The sequence below is a fragment of the Erythrolamprus reginae genome, chromosome 2, assembly GCF_031021105.1.
Source record: "Erythrolamprus reginae isolate rEryReg1 chromosome 2, rEryReg1.hap1, whole genome shotgun sequence".
In the NCBI taxonomy this organism is placed as follows: domain Eukaryota; kingdom Metazoa; phylum Chordata; class Lepidosauria; order Squamata; family Dipsadidae; genus Erythrolamprus; species Erythrolamprus reginae.
The window spans coordinates 319,905,058-319,925,233 of record NC_091951.1 but is presented as its reverse complement, the minus strand read 5'-3'; the positions used below and the strand labels follow the sequence as shown (position 1 = coordinate 319,925,233).

General features: G+C 35.8%; 1 protein-coding gene across 1 annotated transcript in view; it reads left to right on the top strand.

The window, feature by feature from the left end:
• Positions 1–18,146, top strand: part of RNF180 (ring finger protein 180) — a 51,444-nt gene extending 33,298 nt beyond the window's left edge. The window contains 3 exon segments of the mRNA XM_070736905.1: positions 4,344–4,557; positions 6,456–6,581; positions 17,884–18,146. Coding sequence (XP_070593006.1) covers positions 4,344–4,557; positions 6,456–6,581; positions 17,884–18,083 — 540 coding nt within the window. The 3' untranslated portion in view covers positions 18,084–18,146.
• Positions 18,147–20,176: the final 2,030 nt, after the last annotated feature.

Genomic DNA, 20,176 nt, shown 5'->3' with positions numbered 1-20,176 from the left:
CAGGCACTTTGGAATGATAAAAAGCAGACAGCTCACTAGCAACTTTTTTTTCTTTTTGCAAGGCTAAACATTCCCTTTCAGTCTTTCCCCCATAGCATTAATTTCCAATCTTCTAGCCATCTTTAAACATTTCTATATTTGTTCCAGCTTCCCTCATTTTTAAAAAAGTATCTAGAACTAAAGATGAGTTCTTATCAAACAAGAATGTTTGAAACAGTTAATTTCTCTGACTTAGAAGGTACCGTATTCCTTTATTGATCAGACATAAAATCGTATTTGCTTTTTAGCATTGCTGATTCTCTGTCAGGTTGTAATAAATTGAAATTTTTAAGATCCTTTTCACATATTCTGTTATCAAACCAGTGTTATTTTTTTGGTTTTGTGAAAAAAATCCATTTGCGTTGGACGGGGGGAATGAATACTCGAACACAAGAGCTGGATTTAAAAAAATCATGATTTAATGTTCAATTCAGACATTCCAGTGAGCAATTGTTTGGAATGTTGTTTCTGTTTTCAGAATATTAGCTATCCTGCAGAATGTTATGATCTCTGCAAATTTTTAAAAAAACTTTTTTATCCCAAATTTAATGCAAATATTGAGGAGTATTCAGCCCTTGATTGAATACTGTGACATCTAACATGATAATCTTATTTCTGTTTGTTGAGAAGTGTATCATTTTTGACATCTGCAAATCATCCTAATAAATATACATACTTATTTATTAGATTTGTATGCTGCCCCTCTCCGTACAATAGGAATCTCATGTTTATTAGTTCATGTTATCTGATTCTCATTCTGGAGAAGGTTTATCTATCAGGTCACTACGAATCAATGTTGACCTGATGTCATATAATCAATGAACCAGTCAGAATGACATGAAAATATTTGGCAAATGCTTTAGTATTTTTACAGTCCACTAAGAAAGTTACCTGTTGGGGGGGAAATCATCTGACACAAATTTTTATCAAACCTCTACAGACTAATTAACTGGTGCACGTTTCTAGGGTATTTAAAAATAAATAATTTATAACAACATTTGATCAATTGTCAATTTTTAGAGGACTGGTTTCTAATTCCTTGAAAAGGTCTTTTTTCCATTTTGAAGTTAGGGCAAAACTTTGCTTCTTTCCAATCATTTGATGCTTTGTAAAGTTCATTTTCCTGAACTTCTCAGTAATAAAGGATGCAAGTTTGGAATGGAGTAGAATGGCTTCATAGAATCATTCAAGATCAATAGATATTCTCTGGCTCTCTTCCTGTGAAGTTCTTGCTCCTTCAACCATCACAATGACTTGGTGAAGTGCATATCCACTTGACATGCTTCCAGTCAATGCATTAAGCATGTGTGGATTGACCCAAACAATCCTATTAGCTATTAACAAGGTACCTGTGGGAATATTCAGTCATGTGCAAGTTTAATGCTTAGCTTTAGTGCTTTAGGGAATTTATTCTGTATAATGATTTATATACAATTCTTTAGTATGCCTTATAACAGCCATGTAAGTTAAGCTATTATCTACTAGGTGATATAGGCGAAACAGGAAATCCAAATAACTTCCTAAAGGCTATCATTTTAGTTTAAATAGAGATACATTTTAACTGAGAACTTCTGCTTCAGTTTACTCTTTTTTTGTTGTTGTACAGAGTCCATGTGTTCAACTAATGCTGCTGTAATTTTCCATCCTTTCATTTTTCCAGGGTACATGAATCATTGTTTCTTGATGTTATAAGTAAAAACAACATCTCTTCATTCTTTTTACCCAATGAGCTATTATTTTCCCCATACTGAAACAAGAGTCAGGCGAAGAAGACTTAGCTAGTGCAAGTCAGCGATGATGAAATTGACAATCTTATGGGAGGGTCGGAAGGCTTTGACAAATTTTATTTCTACTTGGAAACCATTTTTGTTTTTTTATGAGAAACTAAAAGAAATAAAATGTTGATTGTAAAGTTTTGATTATTACAATATATGGAATTATGGAAATAATACAAATGTTAAACTTACAGTATGTTCATTTTTTTTACTTATTTGAACCAAGGAAAGTTTTTTGCTCTCTTTTTTCCTTTATATTTTTTTCCTTTATATATGCATTTTCACACTTTCTTGTCTGAGCTTTTAAAAAAAAATATTTTTTCTGTTTATCTTTGCATTGTCAAATTTTATATGTATACAGCGATCTCTCGATTATCGCGAGGGTTCCGTTCCAAGACCCCTCGCGATAATCAATTTTTCACGATATAGCGGTGCGGAAGTAAAAACACCATCTGCGCATGCGCGCCCTTTTTTTTTCCATGGCCGCGCATGCGCAGATGGTGGAGCCGGGGAGCGACGAAAGTTCGGAAGCCGACAGGTTGCTTTCAATGTCGGCTGCCCCCGCCCCCCCCAGCACCCGCTCGCCCGCCGCTCGCCGCTCGCCCGCCTGCCCGGCCGGCCGCTCACTCACTTGCCGCTCTCCCGTTTGCTCGGCCGGCCGCTGCCCGACTGGGGAGGTGGATTCGCCGCCCCCACCAGCCCGATCTCTCTCCGGTGGCTGGGAAGGTGGATTCGCCGCCCCCACCAGCCCGATCTCCCTTCGGTGGCTGCCGCCCCCACCAGCCCAATCTGGGGAGGTGGATTCGCCGCTCCTCGCCGCCTTCGCCTCGCTTCGCCTCAGCTGCTGCCCGCTGCCTTCATCTTCTCCCCAAACTCCTCCTTCCCTGCCAAAGCAGCCACCGCAGTCGAGCGCGTGAGTGATGCAGGGCAGCCCAATGCCGCCGGGAGGGGAATCCAAGCCGGTGGCTGGGGACGCGGATCCACTGCCCTCGCAGCCCGATCTCCCTCTGTGGGGGGGGGCGACGAACCGACGATCGGGGGCTGTCCGTCCCTGTTGGGTGGTGCAGGGCAGGCACAGGGAGGGAGGGAGAGAAAGGAAAGAGAGAGAAAGGGAGGGAGAGAAAATTGAATGAAGAAGGGAGAGAAAGAAAGAGTAAGAGGTAGAAAGGATAGAGAAAAAGGAAGAGAAAGGGAGAGAGAAGTGACTCTTGGTGATGACGTATGACGTCATCAGATGGGGAAAACCGTGGAGTATTTTTTAATTATTATTTTTTGAAAAATCGCGATATAGCGTTTCGCGAAGATCGAGATCGCGAAAATCGAGGGATCACTGTATCTCTAATAATGTATGCAAGTGTATGGATTATCACTAATAATACAGTGTCATATAAATTGTAGACAGTAAAGGGCTACAAAATTTTTACTACCACACTGTGGGCATGGCTTATTTTGTGGGTGTGGCTTGCCAGCCATGTGACCAGGTGGGAGTGGTTAGATGATCATGTGACCGGGAGTGGAGTCTGCGGAGATGGGCGGCATATAAATTTAATAAATTATTATTATTATCATTAAAGGTCATGTGACTGGCTTAAAGGTGGCCAACTTGACATCACCGCAGGTCAAGGGTTAGGGTGCCTGGCCTCTCCTCGCCTCAAAGAGATACAATTTCTCTTTACTATTACTATTTAATTCTATATATATATATATGCCATATGTGTACATACATATTACACACAGGCACACAAAAATATACTATATAAACTGCACTTATACGTACACACACACATGCACACACAGCTTTTCTAAAATTATACACATTCAACCTCAGTTACTGCGATAGGAAAAACATACCCAGAGCCCAGAAAGGAAAAAAATAAAAAAAATAAAAAATTTTCTACCAGTTCTGTGTACCTGACCATATCCATCACTGATTGTAGACCAGAACTAAACATTGTAAGTTCTTAGTCTGCTTTTAACAAGCTAAAACTTCTCAAAATCTGTCTTGCTACCATTATGATCATGAAGCAAAAAGCTAGAAATAGATATCTAGTTTACAAAATGATGGGCCTTAAGAACATAATAATAGCATGGTGAATCAGGACCTGTCCAGTCTTATTCCAGCTTTTTGTTTCCATCAGTGAACAACTACTTAATTTAATGAGTGATCCATTCATATTGATAAAACTCTATATTTTTCTAGTCTTTTTGACATAACCATATTTCAGTATACAGTATAACTATATCTAAAACTTAATGATATAATAAAGTATGTTTATCATGAGAGTTAATAATGATTAACCAAGTAATTTTGTTTTATTATTTTTTCAATTATTAATATTGGTTATTTCAGCCACAATATAACTTTTCATATTATTTTAGTAATATTATTTTAAATCAAAGAATATGTTGCAAAATAAACATAGAATAAGCATTCCATTGTCATAAATGACATTACAGCATGTATTGCATCTTTAATTTGAATAATTAAAATAGTTTTTGACATTGCTTCATATTTTTATTCCATTGTAGACAATGAATACAAAAGAAGAATATGAACATAGAAAAGATAAGGAAAGCTACCTCTGTGCAGTTTGCTTGGATATCTATTTTAATCCTTACATGTGCTACCCATGTCATCATATTTTCTGCGAACCTTGCCTACGTATGCTTGCCAAGGATAATCCAACTAGCACTCCATGTCCTCTCTGCCGTACTGCAATTACCCACGTTTTTTTTCAATCAGGTGAAAAGACTTCCTAAAATACATTTCAGTAACTGTTGCCTATATTTCCAAAATAGTACTAATATTAAAAATATCTATCCTTTTCAAGAAAATGTTCGGTATGAAATATATTCCAAATACCAGAATATATATTAATAATATATAGCCAGTCAAAATATAACCAAAATCAATGTGATGCCAGCTGATATAAGTTTCTAAAAATATAATTGTCTCAGTGATTAGTGTCATCAATGGGAATGTCATCAATGGCAATGTCATATATTTATTCAATTTTTTTTTAAGTCAACTCTTCTGGTTGTTATCCTTCTTTAACCTACCTACCTTTCTGATTTTCCTACTCCCTTAACTGTAAGTCTTACCCAGTTCCCTTTAAAAAATCGTTCTGTGTCAGTAGAGAGGCGGCTCAGGGAGAGACAGGGCAGAGGAATTCCTGCCCCAGGCCATTCTGGCTGGCCGCTATCCTTAATAGCAATCAGCGACCAGCAAAAAACTGAGCAAAGTTAGAAAGTTTAAAACCAATGCTTTAGCCTCTCTCTGTTCCTGTGAGAGGACTCTTGCCTTGGCGTCTGACTCTTTAACTGCCCAGCCTGCAAATTTTTTTCCTCAGCACGGCGGCTAACCGTTACAGCAATCTCACACCTTTCCCAGGCAGCTGTCAATCACTGCCTCCCAGCTGATCGGCGCTAAAAGGGGCACAGATACAATTGCCTTACCAGCGCTATTGAGATTGTTTTTTGGGACCATCTTTGGCGCGATCTCTCCCAGGGGTGCTAGTTCGCCCAGGAAGACTCTCACCCATGAGCCTTACTGATAGAAATTATGCAGAAATAAGGCACTCCGGCTTTCCAATGGCTTCCCTTACGCAGGAGAGTCCAGGGGAAACCCCTCAACTCACTAATGACCAAGAGGGGTAGCTGTCTAACAAGGCATCCAGTTTCCTGGGGTTTTCCTTTGCCCACTCAAAAAAGAGGGCATTGAAAGCCAAAGACAACAAGATTTTTTTTCTTATTCCATATTAATTTTTTTCTCTATAAAATGAAAAGTACATTAGTTACAAGATTTAATAAAACTATGACTGAAACAGTAATTACACCTATGATTGTGATAGAGATAAAGATTTCTCATTTATTGCAAAGTTAATGAAAATGAGAAGTAGTGTTATTTATGTATTTTTACACTTTAGATGGCTTTGCGTAATAGAAGGGCCTAGAACAAATTACACTCTGTATCATTCTTCGAACTATATTCAATAGAAGAAATTTCTTCAATAGAAGAAATTCTCATTAGTATTCCATCAAATGCATTCATCAATTGAGTGTTGATGAGTGAAACCTATCGTAGAATTCTATCAGGGAAATGAGTGGTGAATGGAAATGCATAAAAAAATATTTAAATATGGCAAAGATGTGGACCTACTGGACTTTAGACTGACCCCACTGCAGAAGGCCTTATCTGTCCAACTGACTGTTCTTTTTGACATATGTAATTTTAAAAATACCTATTGCTTTATATCCAGCCAATATACTGTAACTTCTGCTCTGTATAGTCTTATAGTCTTCAGATTCTCCAAATTTGGTGAGAACCCCACAAATTCTCTTAAAATTGCTTTGCAAATGTTTTTGAAAGAGCCCAAAGTTTCAAATCTCATTTGTCAAGTAGGACAGTTGGCAGCTGTTCAAAAAGATAAAAGAGGTTATCTAAGAGTTCATCACGTGATTCTCTAGATTGTCTCATTCATCTTGATGGATATAATAAATACTTCTGGAAAGTAGCAGACTTATCTTCAAGAACTGATTCTCTTTTAAGTTTTTACAAATATAAAAAACAATGGAAAATTGATATCGATATTTAATAAAGATTGCTAACATGTTTATGCTTTTTCTTCTTGTTTATTGTAGAACTCAACAATTCCACAGAAACTTTCTTTCCAATGGAATATTCAAAATTAAAGGAAAATTTTCAAAAATCAAATTTATCAAATTCGCCTCTTCCTAGTTGCAAAAAAGTATTCAGAGTTATTGATGGTAAGTAAATTATTTTTTTTAATAAAATTTTTATTGATTTTTAAAAGTTTACATAAAACAAACATATAACAGTGCACAGTGCATGTGCCCATCACCTAACAACAACACACACCCCATCACCCCCACCACCCATACCAGAGGATTCAATTTTTTTTAATTGTTTATCTATTATTCCTTGGCTCTATCTTGATCAAGTATTACTAAAAGAGTGATTGCAATTTATTTTTCATATTTACATCACAGATTCTACTTAACATATAATCTTTTACCTTATTCCATCGCACCATCAACTTCTCCAATTTGTTCTCATCGAAATTGTTTAATCTTATTTCCATGATTTCAAAATGTATGTGGTCCACCATATACCAGTACCAATTTTGTAATGTCCATTTTGTAGAATCTTTCCAACCTAATACCATCACCGCTTGGGCACTTTCCAATGCTGCGGCTTTAATTTCCTTGAATTCTCCTAGTTCCCTATATTTAATTAAAATTGCTATTTCTTTTGTAATACTCCAGTTAATGTTTAACATTTTATTAATTTCGTTCTGCACTACATTCCAGGATTTCTGAATTTCTGCACACTCCCAGAGCATATGCATAAAAATTCCCTTTTCCTGGCACCCATGCCAACATTTACCCTTCTCTTTCCCCTGGAAGTGTGCAATTTGTACTGGTGTACAGTACCATTTATGTAAAATTTTCCTTCTCATCTCTCTAACTCTCATATTTTTAATCTTATATATATTTTCTATTATTTCTTTCATTTCCCTTTCATCTATTTGTAAATCATCTTGCCAGCATCTTGTCAAACTTTTTGTTACTTCCTCTTCCATCTGCATTAGCATTCTGTATATATTACCGGCTTGTGCTTTACTCTCATTTATCTTTTCTCTTATTATTTTTTCTAAGCAATTTTCTTCTCGTAAGAAAGCTTCTTTATTCTCACTTTTATTTAAATATGTGCTTATTGCATTAATCTGCAACCATTTCTGTTTACCAATCCACCATTCCAATCGAGTTCTACTGACTCTTCCATCTTTCTCATATAATTGTTCAATTCTCGTTATCCCTTTACTATTTAATACTTTGATAATTCTACTTAAGTTAACATCATCCCCTATATTCAATACATATAGCGTTGATAGCCTGGATACTCTTATTCCACTTTTCCTCTGCCATTTAAGCCATATTTCTAAACATGCTTTAAAAGGATCACTTAAGTTACTAGTTTCTGTTCTACTCCAATTTTTAAATAATAATTCTTTATTATTTATGTTATTAATTTCCTTTTCTAACTCTACCCATTTCTTTCCCCCCCATAACTGTAGCTCCATTAACCTTTCCATTTGAAATGCATTTCTATATAATACTAGGCACGGGCTGCCCCAACCCCCCTCTTTCTCTTGTGAAAACTGCCAATGCTTCCTTATTCTAGGTTTTTTGTCTCCTTCAATCCAAAAATTTAATCTGTTGTCCCATTCTCTTAGTTTTGCCTCAGGAAAACTACCCGGTAGAACCTGAAACAAATACATCATTTTTGGTATTATCATCATCTTAAGGGCCCTAATCTTAGCAATTCTTCCTAACTTTTTACCCTTCCAATTTTTTATCTGCTTCTGGATTTTTTTTCCATATTAGGTTATAATTGGCCGTCACTATTTTTATTGGATTCTTGAACAACCAAATTCCCAAATATTTCATTTTTTTACAACCTAATTTCAATCCTGATATTTTTTGAATCTCGATTTGCTCTTTAGGGCCAGTATTTAAACATATTATCTCTGATTTCTCTATATTAACCTTAAGTCCAGATTGATCTTTAAATTCCTGGAGCAATATCATTATTCTTTTCATCATTTCAATTGGGGTTTCAGACATCACTGTAGCGTCATCTGCAAACAAATTTAATTTCCGAATCCCAAAATCTTCAACCTTACATTATCTACAATACACCTCTCCCCTTTTTTAAGAGGTCTACAAGGGGCATGCATAAGTGCACCTTCGTGCCTACCGTTCCTGTCCTAATGTCTTTTTATCTTTTCTATCTCTACTTTATACTTATATTATGTTAAACATGCTACAATACAATACTACATTTGTATGACAAACAAACAAACAAATAAATAAATAATACTTCAACAAATATTAATATTATAATCCTAACATTCATTCATTCCTTCGTTCATTCATTCATTTGGATTTATATGCCGCACCCTCTCTGGAGACTCGGAGCGGCATATAAATACATTTATACTTTCCTCATTCAGATTCAATATATTTTTAATTGTTAGTTTGGGTAATCTTTCCAGCTTCAAAACACCCTTGTGAAAACTGGAAGAAAAATTAAATAAAACTGAACTTGTGCCATATATGATTTAGAAGGCAGACTTTTCATAGCCAGTTGAAAGTGAAACATACTATGTTTTCCTTAGTACATTCAACTTACTGACTGTGATACCCTTTTCTGTTCAACACTTATTTTTCTCCTTATTAAACATTTCCTAATATATATTTGAATGCATTATTAAACATTTCCATATATATATATATATATTTCCATATATATATATATATATATATATATATATATATATATATATATATATATATATGTAGATTGTTCTGAGTTCGGGTTTTGCCCTGTGTAATGTAATTCACCATCTTGATTTCGCCGAAACGTCGCATAGACATGCAAAACATTACACAGGGCAAAACCCGAACTCAGAACAATCTACATACATATACCCGTGAAAATTTACGAATATATATATATATATATATATTTATATATCCTCCTTATTAAACATTTCCTTATATATATTTGAATGTAAATCCATACTTCAAAGTACTGGAAATATAAAATATTACCACCACATTGTAGAAGTGCCAATATGTATCTTCAAGATTAATGAAAATTAGGGTTAACCAAAAAGATTCATAGTTTCTGACATAGTTTGTGTCTTGTCAATTGATATTTTGCTAGATACCAGTTTTCCAGTGTTAAAAAATGTTAGGAAAACATTGGTAATGTAGTAGTATTAATTCATATGTCCTTGTAATATTAATTCATATGTCTTTTTTGCCTTGGATATATATCATGTTTTCTGTTAGGTGAAGTTTTTAACTATATTTTACTCTTAATACATTTTTCCTTTTTTCTCTCCAGTTTAAATATTGATAATTAAAACAATTCCTGGTATTTTTCAAAATGGTGATTGTTATGTGCACTTCTATCAAGTTATATTCAGTTGGCTGCTTTAAGCAAAACCCTTAAAGAGTATCTCTGTAATGTTGTATACTTGTTGGGAAATTACTTGCCATCTATTCTTTCTAAATTGTATCTCTTACATCTGATTAAATATTTATAATGTCTCTAAAGTCTTTTAGGTCATTCATCTCAAAGGCGCTGTGGGTTATATTTTAAACTTAATGGATTATATTTCTTTTCTCACCTTTCTAGACTTTCAAAACATTCAGAGTACATAAGTTTTATTGTTCCACACATTTTGATTTTTTAAAATAGCTATACAGTATTCTCATTAAGTTTCTTTTTTAATTTTTTTCTTTACTTTTTTGGATAATTGTTTCTAAAAATCAGTAGAAAATAGAAATAATCTGTAGTATAAAATTAAGCATTATTTTTGAATGTAAATTGACATCCTAAAATAAATTGACAGCAAAATCTGTGAAATAGAACCTTTTTTTGAGTCAATTTATGGCTGTTTTGATTTACAACCATGATGAGCAAGTTCCATTATGGTCCTAAGTCAAAGACTATCTATAGTAAAATGTAGGGAACAAAGAAGCATACTATATCTCCATGATGATTACACATTAAATTTCTGTTTTAATGTACAGTAATTTGTAATCTAAATGTAAATACTTAGAAAAAGGATGTATAGATACTATACATATTACCCAAAGCATTGCAAGATATATTTATTCATCTAATATTTCTAGTATTTATCGTAATACCCTATTTCCCTGAAAACAAGATCTCCTCCCAAAATAAACCCTAGCCTGATATAAGCCCTACCCAAAAGATAAACCCTAGTTAATGTCATCATCATCAGAGGGGCATAGCCAGCATTGGAGGGCATGGAGGCCGATGGTGTCTGGCAGCAGCCGCAGCCTGCACAGCACAGGTGAATTGATTACCCCTCCAAGCAGCAGACAGAAGCAGGGGGAGGTACGCAATCTGCATATGCCACATAAGATGCGGAAAATGCAAGAGTTGGACTTCAGCGGGCAGGCGGCCACAGGAGACTTGCCTTCGCACCAGCAGCAGATGGAGGTAGAGATGCATTGGGGAAGACAGGCGGATCCTGATGTGCCTTGTGGGCCATGTGAAAGCTGACACACATGAAGACAAGCCTCCCAAAGCTGGCCGGCCACTCTGTCCCACCGTCTCTCAGCTTGCCTGCTGCATTGCGGCAGCGAGTAAGCAGAAGAACTGGGCCACATGGGGTCCTGCTGAATGGCTGCTTAAGCCACCGTCACGAGGTGAGACAGGTGTTGGTGCATGGATGGTCTGGCAGTGGGGCCCTGAGATAGGTCAGTGTGGGGTGCATGGGGCAGCTCCACTGCCTCGCCTGATGGCGGCTGCATTGGCACGTAGTGCAGTATCCTGCCCCGTTGCAGCCATGAGCAAGCAGAAGAGGACCTTCCCCTAAAAGGGGAAAAAGGCACCCCTGAAAATAAGCCCTAGTGCTTATTTTGGAGCCCCAAAAATTTTCAGGGAAACATTCAGGAATTCACTCTTTGAGATCCTTTACATTTCTTCTCTATATGCCCTTAATTGGGTTAAACTGAAATTCTTACATCTATTATAATTTCCAATGTCCTGCCTTAACTCCCCATGCCTGATACCACCATGATGTTGTGGCCCATCTCCCTACCTCATCCATGGAAACCCATTCCCACCAGGCTCTTTAAGACCTAGGATCAGAAACTTCCCAATGTCAGCTCTCAGCATTACCAGAATATCCAGCCACTACAAAACATATACCCACATTACAGCAAGGCTCCCTTCCCACTTTTACCTTACCCACAGGAGTCAACTATCCATTCACAAAACACTCAAAGACAAGGAGCTTAAAAACAGATGGAGATAGATAGAATCACGTTATTTGTTCTTCCTACTTACATCCCGCCTTCTTGGAGTCATCCATACCATTCCTCAAAGGAAGAAACTCAGAAATTTAGGAGAAACCAGGGAGTACCAAAGACATCCAAGAACAGAATCCCCAACAAAAATTCCAACAGATGCCCTGACAGCAAGAGTGTCTATCAGAAACATTCCACAACAATCCATAACAGTCCTTCCTTAGCATCCAGCAACACTCTAAAGGTCAGCAGCAGCCATCTTCCCCAAAACAAGTCCTCAAAATCAGCCTCCAAAACCAATAAACCCATTATCAACACAACAGCATGGCAGAATGCAAACAAACAAAACTGGCTCCTCATGCACAGCTAACAAGATATTGCAAAATGCTGGGAAATAATAAATGCAACAAGTCAAACAAGGGCAGGAAAAAGAACAGAGCAAAATGACAAATGCTTCTCTGCCACTGGTATGCCTCTGGTACGCTGCTCTTTGATATAGTCTGATCTGCCCTTGAGCCATTGTCTTTCCAATATAAACAGCTTCCATCCAGGTAGGAACTCTTAAAATGAAAAAAAAAAATCTTTTGCATGTACACAGACAGATGAAGAGACAAAATCAGTCAAGAGGAAGGCCTGAATTTGGCTCCTTTCTCTCCACTATCTTGGTCCCAAGTAGAATGATTCTCTTTCCCAAGATACAAGATTATCAATGCTTGGTCAGTGAAAACAATTCAGGATGATTTACATATAGTTACTATTAACTTTAATCTCTGGCATCTAAAGTAAAAATGATCAGATAACAGATTATGGAAAAGTCCAAAGTTGGGAACTTAGAGAGTTAATAATAATAATAATAATAATAATAATAATAATAATAATAATAATAATAATAAAGAGCAGTGGAGCAGGTGCACAGTTATATGTCTGCTTCTCTGTTCTTAGTGCTAATATTGCATTTCATACATATAGTATTCATTTTAAAAAAATTGACCAATTGCTTGATTAATATTTTCATCTCAATAGAACTTTCAGATGTTATCTATTTTTTTCTTCTGTCTTCTTATATAAAGCTTTAGTTATGTTCATTAACAGCTGTGGCTACGTAAAGCCTAAAAGGAATTTGAGTGACTGTTTTCCACATGATTTTTCACAGCATCACATCATACTCACATCTAAATATAACTTGCTTTGCCCAATTATAATACAAGGGTAAATCTCACTTGATAAAAATACTTTTTAACTGAAAAATGCAGATGTTGCTGAGAATGTTCTAAAATGTTGGTTTGCTTTGAAGAGCACTTTCACTTTCTTTTGTTCTTAGTAAAACAAAAATACTATGTTGTTGTTGTTGTTATCATTTTCCATCACATTCCTTAATGCCATCTAATGGATTTTTGACTATCATTTTCTTTACTGGGGTGGGTAGAGTAGAATTGTTCCTTTCTTAAATGCTACAAAAATCAATGCAAGGAAATGAAAGGAGCTGAAGGAAAGAAGATGGGAGCAGACTGTTAATTGAATCTCTGTTCTATGCTTGGAGCAAAGCCCAACTCTTTTCAGTTCAGTAAATGCAGTTCACTTTGGAAATCTTTATTTCAACATTGCATATAAGATTTTATATACCAAAATCTGAAAATGTAGAGCCTTGATTTGAATTGGATCATTATATGACTTAACTTTAAGATGCAGGGTAAAAAAAACAATTAAAATATATTAAAATATTTATGAAAAATAAAATTAAGAAAAATGTTCTGCTTATTCATGATCATATAGTTTGAACCACAAACATGGGTGGATCACTAATATTCCGGTCTATCGTATCACTCACTAATATTCAGGTCTATCAAGACTCAACTCCTCTGGAGATTGCAAAATAGCTTCACTGTGCTTACATGACACAGATCTTAAACCCAGAGCATGTGTTAGAATTTTGAAGCTTTTTAAAATGTGAGCCTATAACTTACACTTCAGATTTGTGATTGTGTTTGTTTTCTTCATTTGATGGACACCATGTGTTCTCAGGTGAGAAAAATTAGGTCAGGCAATTAACTAGTGCAATATTAGATATCTCAGATTCCTACAGCAAAAACAATTACAGTAATAAAATTACTATTGAATGAAGAATGATTACATTATAAAGTCTAATCTAGGTTAAATTTAATGTAGATTTGCTTAAAGTAAAACCAACAGAGATACAAATCAGCTATTATATTTATTCATTCAAATCTTCTCAGCTGAAGCAACATAGCAAAATATAACTAGAGATTACAAGAAGATTCTAAGATGATGATGTAAAAATAGCCTCTTGGCATAATTGTGTATTATTTTCTGTAAGAGTAGAAATAAATAAAGAATCACTTGTGGCCAATTTGATTTGAGTTCTCTAGGGATATATTATACAGAGGATTTCTATGTGGCCAGTAAATAGTAAAGTGTTTTCAGCTGTAGCTACAAAATTCATTTCTCGGAAATCAAATTAAAAAACAGGTTATAGAGGCTTTAGGATGTAAATCAGCACAGATTTGAAACACACTAAGAGCTTGGAAAAAGATGGATATAAAATCAAACATATTTATCTTTGTAATTTAAATCTTAAAAGCTACATTAACATAGCATATCAAATATGTTCGAAGCAACACCACTCTGATAATATCAAGCTAAATTTGGTAAATTTGGAATAAAATATTGATTGTTACATATGATGTCTTTGTTGATTTGAATAGCTTAATCATTTGAATGGGATATAATAAATAAAAATAATAAATTAAAAAGAAAACACAAATTCAAAGGGTAGACTCAGTGGACCACTGGGTCTTTTTCTGCCATTGGTTTTCTTTATTTCTATATTAAGAGTTCACTTGTTAGTAAATTCAAACCATCCTGAATGAAAACATTTTAGGGTATTAAGTGAAGTTTCTCAGCCAAGCAGATGGAATGACCTATTTTTCTTCTTTTGGTGTAGAGTTAGAAAGACCACTTTCCATGTTGACTTAGGAAGATGGCAAAGAAATTGTACTGCATAGTGATAGTTTTATTTGTGTTAGAAATCTGTAAGTCAACTCAGTCTCAAAGACTTGCTAGTTTAGAAGCATCAGCAATTTAGTCAAAACAGCAATGCAATAAATGCAAGCCACCACAGAGAATGCCTTTTTTTTTGAGTACCCTCCCATTTTATTTCTTAGAAGGTGGAGATCTTCTACAGGGATCTTCTGGTCAAGTAGACTGAGTAGGGTAGTAGAATTTGATTGGGATGTGAATTTTAAATCCTGAATTATACATGGAACCATGTTAGAATGTTCAATGTTCAATGTCTTCAGCAGAAATATTATATCACAGGGATGCTTCTCAGCTAGCATATGGGCTGCTAAATTTTGTATCAACTGAGTTTCCAGGTGCTCTGCATAGGCATCTCCACATAAAGCAAATTACAGTAATTCAGCTGGAGGGAACAAGCCTGTGCAGTGCCTCATTTTGAGAATAAGAACCACAGTAGTTGCCCTAGCGGAGCCAGATGAAGTTATTTTTGACCATGGTCTCCATCTGCTTTTTCAGCAGGAGCCATGAGTTCAGAAGCAATTCCAAATTGCTAGTCTGGTCTTCCATTATTATATTAAGATGGCACAGCCTCAGAGTCAACAGCCTTCTAAAGAAATGGTTATTCTGTCTTCTTTGGTTGAGTCTGAAACTGTTTTTTTCTTAATGAGACATATAGTCATCCATCTCATGTATCATAATTCTAGGTGAGTCACAACTATAACAATAAAAACAAAATAAACAATAAAATTAGCTCCCCTTCTCAAAAACTTTCCAATTGTTGGCATTCTAAAATAACCACTTCCCAATACATAAACAGTCACGATCCCTGGACACCAATCCAAACCTATTGCACTATTTTGGGGAGAAGCCAGATTTTTAAGACTAGAAGAGTAGGGAAGTTTTGGATCTCCGTGGGAGGTTTTCAGGGTGGGAACTGCTACTAGGAGGCAGATGTCCTAGGTTCCCAACATATTAGGGAAAGAATCTAAGCATGTTTACCTTAACTGCTTAACTGACATAATACGATGGGCAAATATTATCAGGGAGACACAATCTTGCAGACAACCTCTCCCTGTAATACAAAATGGTACTGCTGCATGAGCTGTACTGTACAAATACAGTACGGCTCATGCAGAAGTAGTGTAATTTGAGCAAGCCAAGAGACATGAGGAGTTGTGTGTGCCATCACATTTTGCTCCAGTTGTAACTTCCATGATTTTTAAGAAAGCTCCAGTTAGATAACCCACAATAGCACACCAACTCTGTGTAGGAGAGAAGGGCTAAAGTTCCAAAGCCTGTAGCAGAAGGAGTACTAGAACCAGGGTTCAGAGTGAAAACAGACAGCAGCCTAGAATCCCTATTTAGCTACAAGTGGACTAAATCCAATCCCCTTGAATTTCATTGATTTATCTACCTGCATTAGGAGATAGTTGTTGATTAAAATATTCCTATCCATAGGGTTTTAGTAATAGATTAATTTAATTGGACTTTCATGTGTGGAATGATCTTTCGCACCTGTCAAGTTTGTCTTGTTAGGGCTGAGTGACAGCTCATTCTTCTCCATCCAGGCCCTCACAAACTCCAGGCACTGAATCAGTACCTGAACAGCATCACTGTCCCAGCCAGGAGTGAAAATATTCAACTGGGCAGAATCAGCATGCTGATGATAATTGCATTCTATTGTCAAATGACCTTACCAAGAAGATTTATGTAGATGCTAAAAGTGAAGCAGTGAGGGACTCAAACCACTTAGAAGGGGCATAGAATCAGGCCTTCTGTCCACTATGGAAGAATAAACAATCACTGTAAAACAGTTCTTGCCATTCCCAGTCCTTGAAGCCAGTCCAAATGGTTAATGGTATCATAGGCTGCCAAGAGATCTGAGAGGTCCAGGATGGTTGGTCCAGTAATCAATCACAAGTTCAACTTATTTTGTCTCAGTATATAACTCAACTGAATCCTGAGTAAAAAGGCATTGGATAAGGGGCTCCTTTCCATACTACAACCAAGACCTTAACTGAACCATGCAGTATGCTTCATGGGGGGGGGGGGGGGGTGACACCAAGGTCCCTTTGCAACCACATGGAGTCTCTCAGTTGTCTGGGATGTGCCAAATGAATAGATATTTTTCACCATCCGGACCTGGTTAGAACTTCTACTGAATCTCTTACTTGGCCCAAGAAATTTAAATATGGATATCATCATGTTGATATGCATCACCCCTGAAGGAGGGAGTTTTTCTCAAAAGATACATTTAACTTAGCGAATGAGACACAATTACCGGTATCTGAAACTGATTTGGTGCAAGAAAATAAGCCTAAAGTGGATTGTAGATTGAAGCAAATTATTATCATGTAATTGGTTTCATTATAGCTAATTAATAGCAACAGCATAGGATATTATCAGTACTATTGAGAAGGTTAACCATTTATATATATTAAAATATATAATGGGTGGATATATTGAGATGTCACTTCACTTGCACAATGAAGTCTTTCATTTAAATAAAGGGAAATAAAGGGATCTGGGCCGCACAAACGGAAGGTGAGTATGTGAAGCAGCAGATCTAGGTTGCACATGCAAAATCATCTCCCCAGCTACTGCTCACTGCTCTCGCCAATGCTGGTTCATGGAACCAAAAAAGGTTGGGGGTCGCTGCTGTAAAACACTATGGGCTTTATATAAAGCTATAATGCCGCCCCGAGTCTTCGGAAAGGGGAGGCATACAAATCTAATAAATTATTATTAATAATAATAATAATAATAATAAGTATTAATTGTTATTGCTCTATTGCTATAGGGCTTTTGATTGAAAGTTCTAAGTCTTTCCTACTTCACTCTTGGTTTCTAGTAAAGGTTTTATAGAAACCATAAATTAACCCAGGGGTCCTCAAGCCCCAGTCCATGGACTGGTCCCGGCCCATGGCATGCCAGCAACCGGATGCAGGCAATATGCAAAACTATGCCCCCCTTGCATCCATAGAAAAACCTCTCTCCACAGAACCAGTCCCTGGTGAATAAAAGATTGAGGGCCACACAAGTTTCCTTTTCCTTTATGCATTTTCATTTCCATGTATTGGTTATACATACTTGTAAAGGTTATAAAACCATTTTTTCCCATAAGCTGTTTTATCAAATTGTTACTATATTTATTCAGCAGGTTTTCAAAGTACAGACTCCTTTACACGAAGGCATTTTCCACATGCTGCTCACAGAATGGATTATATGGACTTTGAGGATGATAGCCGTGGATGGCGATTTGACATGGACATGGTGATAATCTACATTTACGCCATCAACTGGGTCTTGGGATTTATCGTGTTTTGTTTTCTTTGCTATTTTTTCTTTCCTTTTTAAGGATTTCTGTTTCCTATTTTGTATGCGAGCGACAAGACAAAGAAATAGACAAATCTGGATTAAAGAATGCAGATAGTATACAATCTCGAATCTCCTGTATAACAATGATAAAACTGCAGAACAATAATTTACTGTTTTGGTTTACTATTTTTTTAATATTTTGAAGTGAAAAAACATTTGCATATTAAAAATGTTAGCTTGCTTTTTCTAATACCTATTAAGATGACTTGGTGCTTTGAGTCTATAATTGCAATCTGTACATAAACTTGTGCAGGTTCATGAGAATATAAAGCAATGAAACTTTGCTGATTAACTTCAACTGCTACCTGGTATGTATAAAATACATATACAAACCATCACCCCGCACTTAATGGTTTTTGTAGAGATAATTCACATATTAGATGCCTACATTCAGTTAAAAAAAATTCTCATCAACTTTGGAATTCAGTGTAGTATTTTTCTTTACATCAGTGCTTATTGCATATAATGGTCATGTTGAGTCTCCGCTTTCCACCTCTTGAAATCATTTCAAGAGTTTCATGAGATATTTTTTAAATAGTAAAATGTACTATATGTACTTTAAGATATATAGGGTATGATTTTGGAAAAAATTGTTAGAGAAATATGTATAGTGCCTATGGTGGTCAGTTTTTCAACAGATATAATTTAGCTGCCTTTTTATTTGGTGTCTATCAAATTACTCAAAAGACACATTGGTTTGCCTTATTGATCATCAGTGTTTATATTAAGAACTGACAATAAAGACACAAAAATCAGATTTTCAATTTTCTACCTATATATAATTGATTAAGAATAATTAAGAAAAGAAAGGAGCACTTTATTCAAATTTGATCTAATGTTTTGTGATCATCAACCCATTTTCCCCGAATTTGGGAAGATGAGGAGGAAAGAGAGAGAAAAAAGATGGCCAGAAAGAGAAACTCAGAGGCACCTTTGACCCAAGTTGCTGAAATGTCTGATCCCTGACTCTTATATGATGTTCCTATAAATTCTGTTTGTAAGAAACCTTCAACTTCTGACTTGTTGGCTAACTAACAACCTTGATTTGGCTCTTGGAACTCTGGCTTGGATATGGACTATTCTTCTTTATGTTCCTATTGAAAGCTAACTCTTCAAGTAAGCGTCTGTTTTGTTTACGTTCTTGCTTCTGCCTAGAAGTAAAATTGCTAATCTCCATAGCAATCACATGTGTGTGTGATTGAAACGTAAAGATAGGTGCAAGATTAGTCTGACTCAAAAGTTAAAACCAGAATTAAGTGAAAATCTGTGGGAGTCCACGTTACATGGTATACTAGGACTACACTTTTGGGGAAAGCCTAAGTTTAGGATTATGGACCAGATTTTCTCCAGTAGTCATCAACTTTTTTTTCCACTTCTGAAACAGTCTCCATTCCCCAGAAGTTACAGAGTGATACCATTTCCAGCTGCCTTGAGTTACATGAACAGAAAGTAAAAGATGAAGTTCAATTAAGTAATGTATAATTATGCAATATATTGTCTTTAAAATATTTTACAGATTGAAGTAAATTGTGGAAATACTTTTAGCAGTTTGGAATATTGTGAATTGGTTGTAGGAGTTGGAGATGACAAGTGTCAGTCTTGAAAGTATTAATGATTGAAAATTGTACCTGCAGTTGATAAATGTTGGAATTATATTCTTAATTGCTATTCTTCATATATAAGTAACAATTCTCTAAAATTCTTGGCCTAATTTACTTTCAAAGATACAGTTTAACCTTTCTATCAAGATGTTAAGTAAATGAAGTTTATCTATGAATTCCCATCTCTAAAATAGTTATTTCTAGATTCCAATAAATACAGTGACTTTCTCAAATGTCTGAATCCAGAACATTGGATATGTACCACCGTGTTTTCTCCAAAATAAGAACCGGTCTTATACTTTTTGGACCCTGAATTAAGTGCTTGGCCTTATTACCATGCACTCAAAATCCCAATTGAGCTTATTATAAGGAGATGTTTTATTTTGGGGGAAATGATATACAGTAATCATAATCAGTAAAAAAAAGTTCTTAAATTATAATAGCAAGAAATGACTTATGGATTCAGGTATA